We start from the raw sequence: 16,221 nt of genomic DNA on the forward strand, positions 1-16,221 counted from the left end.
CTAAGGGGTAAAGATCACTGCCAAATCCAGATCCTGTAAATAACCTGAAGGAGTCAAGTGAGAACAGGGCCACAGGAGGGCACGGGCTGCAGACAAGGTGAAGGTCTGAGACACAGACGATATGCCCAATGTGTTATTTACCAGTCTCTCCCAGTGTTAGCTCTGAGGCAACTTGACTTGCCAAGTTGTACAACACATTTGTCACCACAACCAGAATGAACCCTGACTTCCTTATGCATGCCCTCCACAGATGCCTGGAAAGTATTTCTGGTGACCCAGAGACTGTAGCAGCCAACCTTAAAACTCCCAGCAGAGGTTTGACTCTAGCTAGACCTGAGCTCTCCTCCCTCTGGGTTTCTCCAGAACTTGCTGCCTCTAGTTTGACTTCTACTTGTAGCCCCTCCCCCCACATGGCTCCCACAGTCCTGCCCATGTCCAGATTAATAGTTCCAGACTGAGCCCAAAGCAGTGGGCAGGTCCTGGTCCAAGAAACAGGATAGACAGTCTAGATGTCACAGCACCCACCCTGCCATGGCGCTGCGCTCAAGTTCCAAAATGTCCTCTACCTTCTCTGCCCTACCTATCTCCTCTCCCCTCTCCATTTAGTTTCCCTTCTATGCCACCTGGCTCCCAACTTCAGCTGTGCCCACCCAGTCTTTAACCTCAGCGCCTGCAGATGGACCAGCCTACAGTGGTTGCCGCAAGGGATTCTGCTCACCCTGCCCCATCTCGATCCGGCCCCAGCACGTCCATGTCATGAGGAATCGGGATTGCAGCTGATAGACCCAAAGTGTGGTATAGGTTACAGGCAAGTCAGGCCTGCAGTGACCTAGCTGTCTGTCCTTGACAGTTTTCTGTGTAAAGTAAGCATTGACACATGAGGGCTCTACACAGTAGGGAGGAGAGCTCAGGCCTAGCTAGAGTCAAACCTCTGCTGGGAGTTTTAAGGTTGGCTGCTACAGTCTCTGGGTCAGTGTCTACCGGTACAGTGCAGTGTGTTAACACCACTGTGAAGGAAACCAGCCACAAGAGGCTATACATTCTATATAATCCTACTCAAACAACATCTAGAACAAGCAAATTAAGAAGCAGAATAAAGATGAGTGGTTGCCTGAAGCTGGGGGAAGGGAAAGGGGGTGACTTGTTCTGGTTTTGTCTTTGAGCCATGATGAAAGTGTTCTGAACTAGCATGTAGTGGTTGATCAACCAGACTGTAGTAAACACTATTGTGTGCTCTATGTGGGCAAATCACATGCTATGTACAATGCATCTGTTGTCCTTTGTTTTTAAATTTAGGATCCTGCTTCCTAGGAATGTGGGAAATAGAAACGCTGTGCCTGAATATCAAGCACATCTTGGCACCAAGATGTCCTCTACCTTCTCTGCCCCATCTTCTCCTCTCCCCTCTTGAGGAGAATGTACGGCCTCTAAGAAGTGACGCCTATAACCATTGTCTAGGATCCTGGAGAGCCCCTGTCCTAAGAGACCTTGACCTTTGGGCTCTCAAAGGTGACAAATGCTGTCACACACCTCCTGGTCACCAAGGTAGCTCTCCTCTTGGAAGCTCAAAGGAGCCACATTAAAGAGCCCCAGGTCACGGAAGCTAAACCAGATCTGGAACTCACTGGTCCCCTCCCCGCAGCCTGCCTCTTGTCAAGTGATCAGACTGTCAACTAGCTTCTCAGAATTAGGTTTCAGGTCAGCTGGTGCATACGGCCAGTGCCGAGCCAGAGACAGCAGAGACAACAGTGAATGGTGAGGACCGGCCATCAGATCCTGCTGCTACCTAATGGAATGGAGCCTTAGGGTGCCCTACACTACCCAGCCTTGGCTAGACGCACAGGTAAGACCCCATACTCTGCTCTCCTCTCCCTTTTTCCCTGCTCTGACTCTCCCTTCCATGGATGTTCACAGCCAGGAGCTTGCTGGGATCACTCACCACTGCGTGAGAGACTGAGAATGAGTCGGTCTAGCTCCCACCTAGTAAAGATGAAGGAACTGCAGCCCTGGGGAGGGCCTTGACTTCCACATCTATGTGACTCCTCACAACTCCCTCGTCCTGCTGACTCCTCTGCTGGGATCTTACAAATGCCAGATGAAAAGAGTCCCTCTCCTTTGGCCCAGGATCCCCACGAGCACAAAGCCCTCTCCAGCAAGGATCCTGGGGCCCTTCCGGGGTAGAGATGATGAGGGCACCTCTGGCCCTGAAGCCTGGTCTAGAGCCCGTGGTCACTCTGTCTAGTGGCTTCCTTGATGCAGATGTATTGTTGGAGAGAGTTGAGTTGGCCCTATGGGCTAGAGTAGTATCTCATGTTGTGGGTACCCCAGTAAAGCTACAGGGTGAGGGTTGTTCTCAACTTCCACCTCCAGCTGGGGGCATCAACCGAGGTGCGGCAAGGAGGAGGTTGGGAAGCTCAGACCTCAGGGAGTTCCCTACTGCGCCAAGCATTGTAGCCTCACCCACATACTCAAGTATGTCCGCTCATCCTTTCTCTTTCTGATGGATGGTTTGGGGGCACGACTTTAAAACTTGGGTACACCCAATTGCAAGCTCTTAACCAAGTTCGTGCTTCAGTGTCTCGAAAGCACCTTTCCAGCAGTATCCTCAGTGATGTTAGAGCCCTATGGCTCCCCATCTCCCTATCTCCTCATCTATTCTTGCTGCCTGCACCAGCATGCTCTGAGGGCCCCGCCCCCACCCACCCTGGACTAAGTGTAGCCTTGGCATTCGCAGCCCTCTACCAAAGGGCCCTGAGATCATCTTTGACCTCATTTCCTGCCTCCTCATTTTGGCACGATGGTCTGACTTAGGACCTTCCCTATAACAGTTTTCACAGAGAAGGCGGGTAAGTTGATCTTGTCCCTGCCTGGAGGCTCCAACAGAGCCAGAAAAGTCACTGATAATGGGGCCGTGCTACAAGACAGTAGGGTCAAAAGTAGCAGAGGACAAAGTGGGTGCAAGAGGGAAGCCCGGATTGACAGGGAAGCAAAAACTCCAGAGACACACCTGGCCTCCGTGGGGAGAAAATTCCATTCCGTGCCTTCTGCAGGACCCAACTCAGCACCAACATCACCTGAGGTTCCCTCCAGCAGAAAGGACTCAGAAGTCAGTCCCTGACAGCAGCCATACCCAGGTCCTTTGCCTGTCTAACCTCAGTGTTTCTCTCCAAAGCAGAGCAGAACACAAGGTGGTTCTGCTAGTGCCTGAGTGGTCCCCAGACAGGCTTTGAAGAAGGGAACTCTAAAGAACTTACCCACAGCCGGGCGTGGTGGTGCACGGCTTTAATCCCAGCACTCAGGAGGCAGAGGCAGGCAGATTTCTGAGTTTGAGGCCAGCCTGGTCTACAAAGTGAGTTCCAGGACAGCCAGGGCTACACAGAGAAACCNTGTCTCAAAAACAAAAACAAAAACAAAAACAAAAACAAAAAACCACCAAAAACAAAAAACAAAAGAACTTACCCCAAGGGCCTCTCCAGATCTGGGTGAGCCTTAGATTCAGGCTGTCAAGTTACCCAGAAGCCTGCTCTCCGGGGCAAATTTAAGGCTTGGGAGAAGAGAGGCCACCAGGATACCATGAGGAGAGTCAGCTGCCCCCACAGTGCATTCCAGGCCTGGGCAGGGAAGCCAATGCCTCCCTTCTGGGAAGGAGCCAAGCCTTGCTGCTCTTCTGTAGGGCAAAGGGGAACGAGGCCTGAGCAAATGGAGAGCATGTCTCTAAACATGCCTACCCCGCTCTTCCTCAGCCAAGTTGGCTTTAAAGGCTCTGGGCCTCCTCAGGCTTGTCTCACTGTACAACTCAGGCAGACTAGAAGACAGACTGAAGGAAAATCCTGGGGGAGCCAAGACCTGGCTACAGCCACCCGCACAGAGCCTAGCCTCTCTGAGCCCAAGAATTCCATATGGTTAGAGGACTTTGGTCGTCATCCAGCCTTCTCCAGAGTCATGTTTGGCATTATGAAGCATTTAGCAAAAAGGCTAAGACCCTGAGAAGCCAGATCACCACACTGACTGGAGCTTAGGTGGTGTAGCGATGACAGCTTGGCCATCAGAACAACCAGACTGGAGTTCTGTGACCAGTGGTCAGTCAACCTCTTTCCATCTTTTATTAAAATAATTTACTTATTCTTATATGATTGATGTTTTGCCTGCATGTGTGCCTGTGTGATGGTGCCAGTTCTTGGAGTAACAGTTGTGAGTTGCCATGTAAGTACAGGGAATTGAACCCAGGGCCTCTGGAAGAGCAGTCAGTGCTCTTAACTGCTAAACCATCTCTTCAGTCCAACCTCTCTGCATCTTAAGCTTCTATTTTCTCATCTCTAAACTGGATTTAAATACTGCCCTGCTTTTGCCAAAGTGGTTTTGAACCTAAAATAGACTAAACGCAGGCTTAGACACTGGTGACACTAAGCAAGCTAATGTCCCTAAGCCTCAGCTACCTTTCCTGACAGGTGTTGAGGATCAAGGGAGATGACATTCCCATCTGAAAATTCCCAACTACAGGGGCCACAGCCCAACGGCCAGGCCCTCCTGCTCTGAGCTTCCACTGAACCAACACGAGTGGTTCTCAATGTGTGGATTGTGACCCCTTTGGGGATGCGTATCAGATCTCCTACATATCAGATACTTACATTAAAATTCATAACAGTAGCCAAATTACAGTTAGGAAGTAGCAACAAAAAGTAATTTTCTGGTTGGGGGGCAGCACATGAGAAACTCTATTAAAGGGACACAGCATTAGGAAGGTTGAGAACTGCGACCCTACAGATTCAGGCCCCTGCCTCCCCTGGGCCATCCTCATTTTTCTATCTGCCAAAAGCCCTTTCAGACTTAGCCTGCGTTGATCTTCTTGTTCCCCTACAAGCTAAAGATAAAATCTTCCTCTCTCCAGATAAAATCTCCCCTCTTGATAGCTCCTCTCCATCTCTACTGGCTACAGTCCAGCTTGAACTAAGTTATTTGTGGGGACTTGTCTAAGCCAACCCTCAAAGCCTTCTGGAGACCCTGGAGATAAACACACATGGGATTTTATTCTGGGATGCCAAGCACAGAGAGCTCAGTGTGGGATGGGGTCTCCTCAGTATGTGCTGGCTTTTACCAGGCTGAATCCCTGGCTTATCTCAGTGCCATGTCGTGAAGATGGAGTTAGACATGAGAGGAGACCTTCCAGTAATATCACCATCCTTTTGTCCGGCACATACAGCAGCACTCTGGATGGGCGAGGCCTCTGTTCTTGGAGGCAGGGCATCTGAGTGGGAAAGTGCATCAGTGGACAAGGTTGAGGGGTGATCGATCAGGGCAGTGGGATGGGTGAGAATGATGCTGAGCGAGCGTTTGAGTTCAGGGAAGGACCTCTGAAGAGGTGACATTTGAGGAGGAATGTGAGGGAGGTGAGGAGGCAATCTGCAGGTGCCTGAGAGAGTTGTATTGCAGACAGAAGATGGAACCCGAGAACTCCATATGACCAAAGCTCAGTGAGTGAATGGGAGGAAAGAGCGGGGGAAGGAGAGTCCCCACAAAGAGCCCCCACCAAGGTGTTAAACTCTGCTTTTGGTAAAATGAGGGGTCGGTAGATTATCTAAAAACTAGGAGAGTGACAGGCTCTGACAGATAAAGGCTTGGATGTAGATCTCCAGCTTTCCTGAGTTGGTGTATAACTCTGTCTAGTTTCCGTGCCTGGGGGTGGCGCTCACCTTAGCATACACAAAGCCCTAGGTTTGATCCTCAGCACCTCACAAAGTGGATGTAGGGATAGACTCGGGAAGTAAAAGGCAGGAAGATCAGAAGCTCAAAGTTGTTGGCTACACGGAGAATTTGAAGCCATCCTGGCCTACAAGAGACCCCACCAAAAAAGAAAGAGGGGAAAAAAGAAACAAGAAGAAATGATTTTCAGTTTTGCCTCAGTCCTTCTCAGGGCAGGGGTCAAAAACCATTCTTCTACACTAAGACCCAGGCTTCCAGACTGGAATCCAGCAGCGGTGGGTTCCAGCCTCAGCCCACATCCCACATACCTGACCCCACTCCCTTCACCAGCTATTCATCTTTCTCACTAGAAATCAAACCCCTTGAACACAAATCCAACCAAGCCTCTTCCATCTGTATCTTGCCTCACCCGTGCCTTGTACAGTGATCAAGAAATACCTGATCAGTCAATAGTCATTCGCTCAGGGTGAATTAGTACACCAGCACCTTCCTTCTCAGTGACAATATTTTTTACGGAGAGATGACAGAGGAAACCAGAGTGTGTATACATATATATATACATACATATACATACATATATATGCATATATGTGTGTATNTATATATATATATGTGTGTGTGTGTATGTGTGTGTATATATACACACACATATATATACACATACATATATATATACATATGGCAGACCTGAAAGAAGACACCTGGCCTGGTTCCTACCCTTTGGTACCTAAATGTTTCCTATTGATGAACTGAAATTTCATATATTTTTATTTTTATATGTATAGTTATATATTATATATTATTTATCAAATGAATGACATATATCAATGAGATAGACATATCTACACATATATTATATGTGCATATATATTCTCACTGGTGCAGGAAAGGACAGGACCAGAACCCAGATTCCTAATCACTGGCCCAGAATCCTGTCTCCTGTAGGAAGGGGGTTCACACTGTTACAATTCTGTAAGACTGGCCCTGGCCCTAAGAATGGCCCACTAAAGGATGCAGGACTTCAGCACACCAAGAAAGTGTCTGAGTTAGTGCACCAGTACATATGTACTGCCAAGAGATGGCCTCAGCACAGAAACCTAATTGTAAGAACATAGGGCGGGGCTGGAGAGATGGCTCAGCGGTTATGAGCACTGGCTGCCCTTCCAGAGGTCCTGAGTTCAAATCCCAGCAACCATATGGTGGCTCTCAACCATCTGTAATGGGATCCGATGCCCTCTTCTGGTGTGTCTGAAGACAGCTACAGTGTACTCATATAAATAAAATAAATTTTAAAAAGAAGAAGAGGAAGAGGAAGAGGAAGAGGAAGAAGAAGAAGAAGAAGAAGAAGAAGAAGAAGAAGAAGAAGAAGAAGAAGAAGAAGAAGAAGAAGAAGAAGAAAACAACAACAACAACATAGGGCTACTTGTGATGGTGTGCCAGTTTCCCAGCACACCTGAGGCCAAACCAAGTCCTTCACATCAAAAGATCCCTGGGTAATCAGCTAAAAGTGCACATGCTAGCACACACACACACAGACAGACAGACAGCACATGTCTGCCCTGGCGTTGTTTGTGTATTGCCTTGGCATAAGACTGATTCTGTCTTCAGCTGAGAATAGACTCCTCAGTGACTTGAGAGGGTCCAAGCCAAGCAACACAGCCATAAACCACCTCAGACAGCAGAAGCGTCCATGTGTCAGTCCACCGACCTCAGACCCATTGGGAAATGGAGGGCAACAGACTACTAAGGCCAGGTTCCACCAGCAGGCCACCAATCAGGAAACCTTACAGAGACGGGAGCAACAGCACCAAGGAGGACTCTGCCTCTTTTATACAGAGGAATGTATGGCCAGGCCAGGCTGGCAGTGCAGGCAGACAGACAATCCCAGAATCTGAGAGCCTGAAGCTGGGTGATTTCCCAAGGCTGGCCTGGGAAATTTAATGAATCATTTGTCTCAAAAAAAAAAAAAAAATAGCTGGGCATGGNGGCGCAGGCCTTTAATTCCAGCACTTGGGAGGCAGAGGCAGGCAGATTTCTGAGTTCAAGGCCAGCCTGGTCTACAAAGTGAGTTCCAGGACAGCCAGGGCTATACAGAGAAACCCTGTCTCGAAAAACATACATACATACATACATACATACATACATACATACATACATACATAAATAAGAGAGTGCTGGGATGTATCTCTGTGGTAGAGGGTTTGCCTTAGCTAGGCCCTAAATCCAATCCCCACCTCAGGGGCAGAGTGTACTCAGGCATCCCTTTAAGGGATATGGCTTCATCTAGGATAGAGTGTTTCCTTGAGTCACCAGGAGCGTTCTCCGCGCCCCCCCCCGCCCCCGTGAGGAGACATCAAAACCCTGAGAGAACACAGGCAAAGCCAGGCCTGCTGCCTGCCAGAGTATATAAACCAAATTCAGGCAGGTTAAGTGTGACAGTACCCAGGCTTGTCACTTTGTAAAGCCCCCTCGGACCTGGAGATGGGGCAGAGCCAAACAGCCCAGACTCCATCTGTCCCCCTGGCCTTTCTCCTGCAGCTTCCTCCTCGAACTGAAACAAAGGATTGCCTCCGTAGGTAGCAAAGGAACCAGGCCCATCCCCCGGGACCATGGTTGGACTTCAGCCCTCCGAAGTGCCGCCCACAACGGTTGTGAAGTTCCTGGGGGCCGGCACTGCGGCCTGTTTTGCAGACCTCCTCACCTTCCCCCTGGACACCGCCAAGGTCCGCCTGCAGGTGAGTGCCTTTGGCCAGTGGTTGTGACTCACGAGGAAGGAGGGGCTGCTTCTACCCAGCATCAGCCCCTGTGCCAGCATGCTCTTCCTCACCGAGCTGAGGAAGGCTATCCCCTACACCGCGTCGGTCCCCACCACCATCGCTCGTGACCAAACCATCCAAATGCCTTGACATGAGGCGACAGGGCTCTTTACTGCTTAGCCCTGCTGTGTAAACCATAAAGTGGAAAATAAAGGTAAGGAAGTAACGGTGTGAGCGTGACTCAGCCTCTAACCATCTATTATAAGACAGGGAAAGCAAACCGGCCCCTCTGGTGTAGGTGGGCAGAGATGCCACACCGAATAAGTGCTGCTTTGTGAACCGCAGCACGCTGCACACTCAGCCATTTTCACCCTGATTTGATAATCATGCAGTTCCTACAGGCGGCCTGCACACACAGCCCCGCCCTCCCCGGCCACCCATCAACTCCTCAGGCTCTGTTCTTGTTCCCCAGATCCAAGGGGAGAACCCGGGGGCTCAGAGCGTGCAGTACCGCGGCGTGCTGGGTACCATCCTGACTATGGTGCGCACAGAGGGTCCCCGCAGCCCCTACAGTGGACTGGTCGCTGGCCTGCACCGCCAGATGAGTTTTGCCTCCATTCGAATTGGCCTCTACGACTCTGTCAAGCAGTTCTACACCCCCAAGGGAGCGGACCGTGAGTGCCAGCACCCGAGGACACCGAGGGACACCCATGGACACCCAGGGGTGGGAAACCTGGTAGCAGCTGGAGTGTGGGTCAAGGACATGGAGTTGTCCACCGAGCAGAGTAGGGGAGGGGCAAGCTGATGACAGACACTGGTGAGATTCTGACAGTGCCAGAGACTCCTAGTTCTCTCTGCCTGCCCCAGACTCCAGCGTCGCCATCAGGATTCTGGCAGGCTGCACGACAGGAGCCATGGCAGTGACCTGCGCCCAGCCCACGGATGTGGTGAAGGTCCGATTTCAAGCCATGATACGCCTGGGAACTGGAGGAGAGAGGAAATACAGAGGGACTATGGATGCCTACAGAACCATCGCGAGGGAGGAAGGAGTCAGGGGCCTGTGGAAAGGTAACCTTGGCACTCTAGGGCAAAGCTTTCCCTCCCTGAAAGCTGAGACAAGCAGTCCAGAAAGGAGGCATTCCCGAAGCATGGTTCAACATCGTGAGAACACTCCAAATACAATACACCACACACTGGCGTCAAATAGTGTCCAACTTACCAGTCATCACCTGCATAGGCCACCCTGGGAGAGAGTCAGAAATGAATGAACACGGCGTCCACTCCTCAGGGCTTTATTTATGAGGATCTAAGGCGGCCGATGTAGCTTATGCCCCCAGGCAGGGGACCAGAATTCAGACAGGAGGCAGAAAGGCTGTGCTGGCTCCAAAAAGTACCTGGTCTCAAAGGCCAAGGTGTGGAGATAGAAGGATGGAGGGCCCATCAGAGGACAGAGAACAGAAAGAGAGGCAGGAAGGAGCGCAGCTGTGGAGCCCGTTGTGGTAAGACAAGTGAGGAGACTTCCTTGGATGTGAAGTCTGTAGAGTTCCCTATGTGTTTAGCCCTTGGCAAACGCCAGAATCCCACCTTCACTTGGACCACCATTCCCGTGATCCCTTGCAGGAGAAAAATGGCCTTGCGATGTTTAAGGGCAGGACTCCTTAGTCACAGAGCTGCCAGGGCATTCCCTCACTGGTGTTCTACCCACATGCAGCTTGTCCTCTTCTCAGTGAACCCTGTCTCCTAGGGCCCTGCCATGTGTTTGTCACTGTCCTGGGGCCCTGTCTCCCTCCTCCTCCCTTCCTCCTGGGTCCGAGGGAGGCATGGTGAAATTTTGACAGAGAGTGCAAATTATGCTCCACACATAGACATACCATAGATGTCTGTTTGTGAAGATGCAGGGGGTTATTTTATTTTTTTAAAGATTTATTTATTAATTTTATGTATATGAGTACACTGTAGTTGTCTTCAGGCACACCAGAAGAGGGCGTCAGAACACATTGCAGATGGTTGTGAGCCACCATGTGGTTGCTAGGAATTGAACTCAGGACATTTGGAAGAGCAGTCAGTGCTCTTCACCACAGAGCCATCTCTCCAGCCGTGATGAAGGGGGTTTAAAAGCTGATAACTCCAGAAGGAAAGGTGGGATCTGTGGCTGAAGTATGGTCCCCTGGCTGAGACCATTGCTATAGGACATTGTACCCAAGTGGGAGGGTTGCATTCATTAGTCCCTGCTGCCTTCCTAACAGGGACTTGGCCCAACATCACAAGAAATGCCATTGTCAACTGTGCTGAGATGGTGACCTATGACATCATCAAGGAGAAGCTGCTGGAGTCTCGCCTGTTTACTGGTGAGCATGGGTAGGGAAACAGGGGTGGGTACCACCCAGAGGCATCAGGGACCCCGAAAAGACAGAGAGAGGAGCAGTGCCCAGGTCAGGGTTGTAATGAGGAAAGAGGCCTAGGCTCGAAGCAGAGCCCTGGGTTCTAGGGCCAGCACCAGACTCAATGTAACTGTGACAGTCACTTGCCTACTGACTTCAATTTCCTCAAAAAGAAAAAAAGGTCTGTGGCTTTCTTACTCAGAGCTGTGGAGTTCTAGCTTGCCAAGACTAACCAAGAGCCCAGCCTTGAGCACTTGCTCCAGAAGGTCAAGGTTACACTGGAGACACAGTGAGGTCATCTGCAACACACACACACACACACACACACACACACACTTCATCCCTGGAACCCGTTCTTCCCTCCCCTTCTACAGACAACTTCCCCTGTCACTTTGTCTCTGCCTTTGGAGCTGGCTTCTGTGCCACAGTGGTGGCCTCCCCGGTGGATGTGGTAAAGACCCGATACATGAACGCTCCCCTAGGCAGGTACCGCAGCCCTCTGCACTGTATGCTGAAGATGGTGGCCCAGGAGGGACCCACGGCCTTCTACAAAGGGTAAGCCGTCACCCTCTGCCTCCAGCACTCTTTCCAGAAAACCTGGGTTCTTGCTCTTCTTGTCTTCTCTTCTTCCCTTCTTCTCTGCCCTTTTCTTTTTTTCTTTTTTTTTTTTAAGATTTATTTATTTATTACATGTAAGTACACTGTAGCTGACTTCAGACACTCCAGAAGAAGGCGCCAGATCTCGTTACGGATGGTTGTGAGCCACCATGTGATTGCTGGGATTAGAACTCTGGACCTTCGGAAGAGCAGTCGGGTGCTCTTACCCACTGAGCCATCTCACCAGCCCCTTCTCTGCCCTTTTCTTTCTCTCTCACTGAGTCTTATGAATTTCAGGCTGGCTCAGAACTCACGATGTAGCCAAGAGTGACCTTGACATTCAGTCCTCCTGGCTCTGCCTCTGAGTACTGCATTGTAGGCACACACCATCCCCAGTACTTACAACAGAAACCTTACTAAGAAAAAAGTAGGCCCAGGCTAGGTAAAATTATTTGTCTTCAAAGGTTTTGAGCAGAAGTGGCTTTCCCCACCTGCTGTCCTGACCATTCACCGCCACACTCACGGCTGCAGAGACTCCATAGTCACTACACCAACACTCAGGGCTCCTGTGCCTTTGCATAGAAGGCCTAGACTTTAAAAACTTACCATTACCACCATAATCATTAGTGTGTGTGTGTGTGTGTGTGTGTGTGTGTGAGAGAGAGAGAGAGAGAGAGAGAGAGAGAGAGAGAGAGAGAGAGAGAGAGAGGTGCCTGGGTACCTTGCTGCAGCACATGTGGGGGACAGAGGACAACTCCTTGGAGTTGGTCCCCTCCCACACCTTTCCCTGGGCTCCAGGGGTCAAGTTCAGCCCAAGGGCATCCTCCTGTGCAGCAGCACCTTAGCCCACTGGGAAGCCTTTCCCTCAACATCTGCACAATCTAATTCAAAGTGGCAGGGCCCTGGCTCCGAGGCCACAGCCACTGCGGTGCTGCCCGTCCCCGTGGGAAGGTCTTTGCTTGGCTCCCCCGTCAGTGCCTTTAGCAGGTATTTTCTGGTGTGTGATGTTGTTTTGAACCCAACAGTCAGACAGAAAACACTGGAGATTTTAGCATGTCACCCGACACTGCGTGTCTCAGTGTCTTCGGCTAGTGCCTCAGTTTACTTTGTGCCAGGCCCCTGCCTATGCCTCCCTCAAAGAGTCCCTGATAATTAGGTGACACTGATGGAGCAGTGCTAGGTGCTGTCCCCCACTGACTCAATTAACCATGTGACTACCCTGTAAAGGGGTTACTGCTACACACTCTTATTTTATTTTAGAGTCTTTGAAACAAGGTTTTAGGTTGCTCAGGGTGGCCTCGAACTCCTGATTTTCATGCCTCCACTTCTCAAGTGCCAGGATCACAGGCACTTTATTGTCCTTGCTTTCAAGATGAGGCACCTCACCTGGAACTGCAGGAACTAGGAGTTTAGCCCAAGTTTGACTAGACTCCAGAGTTTGAATACATTGTCACAGTCCTCATGAAGGTTTAAGAACAGCCATGACAAGTTAGGTATGATGGCTGAAGCAGGGGTGTTGCCTTGAGTTCAAAGCCAGCCAGAGCTACATAGTAAGGCCCTATCTCATACCCTCCCCACAAAGAAAATGTCATAGCATATGGCTGCCATGCCCAACTGAGTCCTGCAGCAAGAAAAACCACCCTCCAGGCGGGAAAAAGATAAAGAGCAGTCCAAGGTGAAGAAAAAACAAGGTGCTTAAGGGGACAGGAGAGGGCCTGGCACCGTCAGAGCATGCGTGGTAACTTGCTGAGTCTGGCAGGAATCAAGAGGCTGGGGCAAGTAGAAAATAGCTGAGATGAGGGACCAGAGGATGGGCTCCTCTGTTCCTCTGAGAAGCACAGGCAGGTAGACGCTCTTGCCCAAGGTACTACCAGAGGCCCAGAGTGCTTTCTGGAGGGGAGCTGAATCCAGTGCCCCACTCCTTCAATCTTGCCCCTATCCACTGACTCCCAGGCCTGACTCCTGGCCTGGGCCTTCTCTGGGTGGGAATCTGAATACAAAGGAGCCCAAAGCCCATAGCGCGGGATGAGCTGAGCCGGGCAGTGTGTCTCAACCCTGCGATGGTATTTGCCAACTTCGTGGTTTGAGTTACTCAGCTTCTCTGGCCTCAGTGTCTGACAAAGAACCCGGCAGGCGGCCGTGTGGGCAACACAGACGTCGAGAATGAGCCTCCTACACAGTAAACTCGCACTAACAAGTTAGCTTTCTGTCCTTTCTGATCCCAACTTCTGCCTAAACCCCTTCAGTAGAGAAGCCAAAGATGAACTTGATCTCAGAAAAGACTTGTGACAAGCAGCTTCGGCCAGCATGGGGACAGCATGGTGGGTGTGCTTGTGACCCCTAACCTGCTCCTACTCACGCCGTAGCCGTTTGTTTCTCTCCTCAGATTTGTGCCCTCCTTTCTGCGTCTGGGAGCTTGGAACGTGATGATGTTTGTAACGTACGAGCAGCTGAAGAGGGCCTTGATGAAGGTCCAGGTACTGCGGGAATCTCCGTTTTGAACAAGGCAAGCAGGCTGTCTGGAACAGAACAAAGTGTCTCTGCCCTGGGGACACAGGCCCACACGGTCCAGAACCCTGCACTGCTGCTGACACGAGAAACTGAACTAAAAGAGAAGAGTTTTGGTCCTCCGTGTTTCGTCCTAAAACACCTCTGTTTTGCACTGACCTGATGGGAAATAAATTATATTAATTTTTAAACCCCTTCCGGTTGGATGCCTAACATTTAGGCAAGAGGCAACAAAGAAAACCAGAGTCAACTCCCTTGAAATGTAGGAATAAACGATGCATAATAAGCAGGAAAGGCACAGGTTTTGAGAAGATCAGCCCACAATGTTGTCCTTGAATCAAACAAAATGGTCAGAGGAACCCTTCGGCTTCAGCACAAAGGAAGGCTGCAGTCACCAGATGACTCCGGCCCTCTGTAATGAGTCTGCCAAGTAGACTCTATCAGGATTCTGGGGAAAGGAGAAAGAACACATTGATACTGCACAAATGAGTGGTGCTGGGCCCACCGAGGACACTGGAGGATGGAGCGTGATCAGGGATAACAGTCCTTCCCTGTCTGCCTCATAGGGGTGTTGGGAAGACAGAAAGCGAAACAGACATGGAAACATTTCCTAACAAGGCCTGTCGTCGTCATCATCTACAAATGTAAACCTGAGGACAATGTTTTAGGAGAGATTCTGTCCAGAGAAGAAGTTTGAGGAAAATGCAGTTTGTAGTGGTGAGGCCATGCACACCTGGACTGCATGGTAAGGACCAGGGGTGACAGAAGCCATGGGGACCTGGTGCCTGGTAACATCAAAGGGCTGGGGGGGGGGCACTGCCTGTCCATCAGTCCAAAGCAGCAGGACTCAGAATCTTTAGGGAATTGTTAGGACTGGTAAAAGAATTTCCACCTTAGGGCGAGAACGAGAACAGCTGCTCTTCTGCCTTCTCTCTCGGAGGTTTTCTCATCTCAGGGTCCTACCTGCCAGGCCCCTGACCAGCTCCACCTGCCCACACTTCCTCCTGCTCTCACTGCCTTTGGCTGCAGAGCCTTTGCTCTTCCTGTTAAGCCTTTAGTCTTCCATCTGCAAAAGGGTGGGCGAAGCACAGGACCAACTTCCAAGCTTAAGACTGCACATCTGACAACAAAATGGCTCAGTGGAGTCCATTCATGGGACCCACATGGTGGAAGGACAGAATGGACTCTTGCAAATTGTCCTCTGACCTCCATTTGAGCGCCCTATACATGTGACTGTACATATGTGCAAACACGATAAAGATGGAAACACATGTAAAAACATAAAAATAAAAAGTTGTACTGGATGTGGTGGTTTGAATGAGATTGTTCCTCACATGTCTCGGGCATTTGAACACTTGGTCCCCAGTTGTTGGCCCCCAGTTGTTTGGGGAGGCTTAGAAGATGTGGCCTTTTGGGAAGAAGTGTGTCATTGGGGACTGGCTTGGAGAGCCTAAAGATTCGAGGCACTCCCAGTTTCTCTGGTTTTTCATTTTGAGGTGTGAGGTCTTATTGGCTGCACCAGTCTCCATGCCTGTCTGCTGCCCGGCCTCCTCACCACGATGGACTTTTATCCCTCTGTACCTGTAAGCCCCAAATAAACCTTCCATCTGTGAGTTGTCTTGGTCATGGTCTTTCACCACAACAACAGAAAAGTAACTAAGACAGCGTGTATCTTTCCTTACACTGCCATACATGTGACACGCAGTGTCTTTTCCTGCTTCTAAGGAGGAGGCTCTGATGAAAGTCAGAAGGGTTCCAGGCTGGAGATGTAAGTTGTAAGATATAAGTCATCTGGCAGAGAGCGTGCCCCGCACATGCAGAGCCCTGAGCATGATGCTCAACACCCTGTAAGCCAGGCATGGTAATGCTCACCTGGGATCCCAGCACACAGGAGGTAGAGAAAGGTGGGCCAGGAGTTTTTGGTTCAGCCTAGGCTAAATAGTAAGTGCAAGGTCAGCCTGAGACACCTGAGAGCCTGTCTTGAAAAGAAAGAAGAAGAAGAGGAAGAGGAGGAGGAGGAGATGGAGAAGAAAGAGGAGGAGGGAGAGAAGGGAACTGGTCTCCAAGCCTATCCCACCTCTCTTTGCTGCATCTAGCCACCGAAAGCCGTTGCTTCTCTTGTCCTCCTGTCGCACTGTTAGTCCTGCCAGGCAAGAATAAGACTGTTGCCATAGCCGGGTGTGGTGGCGCACACCTTTAATCCCAGCACTTGGGAGGCAGAGGCAGGAGGATTTCTGAGTTCGAGGCCAGCCTGGTCTACAGAGTGAGTTCCAGGACAG

General features: G+C 50.4%; 1 protein-coding gene across 2 annotated transcripts; it reads left to right on the plus strand.

Moving 5' to 3' along the window:
- Positions 1-1,703: 1,703 nt before the first annotated feature.
- On the plus strand, positions 1,704-15,541 carry Ucp3 (uncoupling protein 3). 2 transcript variants are annotated; one of them, XM_029479230.1, is made up of 7 exons: positions 1,704-1,843; positions 8,277-8,435; positions 8,929-9,130; positions 9,324-9,524; positions 10,703-10,804; positions 11,212-11,392; positions 13,821-15,541. In XM_029479230.1, exons 1-7 carry the CDS (start codon positions 1,790-1,792, stop codon positions 13,933-13,935), a joined length of 1,014 nt encoding a protein of 337 aa, XP_029335090.1. In that variant the 5' UTR covers positions 1,704-1,789; the 3' UTR covers positions 13,936-15,541. The 2 variants fall into 2 exon arrangements, with proteins under 2 accessions (XP_029335090.1, XP_021023583.1); XM_021167924.1 differs by having other exon boundaries at positions 1,741-1,843; positions 8,239-8,435; positions 13,821-15,246.
- Positions 15,542-16,221: the final 680 nt, after the last annotated feature.

The sequence above is a fragment of the Mus caroli genome, chromosome 7, assembly GCF_900094665.2.
Source record: "Mus caroli chromosome 7, CAROLI_EIJ_v1.1, whole genome shotgun sequence".
In the NCBI taxonomy this organism is placed as follows: domain Eukaryota; kingdom Metazoa; phylum Chordata; class Mammalia; order Rodentia; family Muridae; genus Mus; species Mus caroli.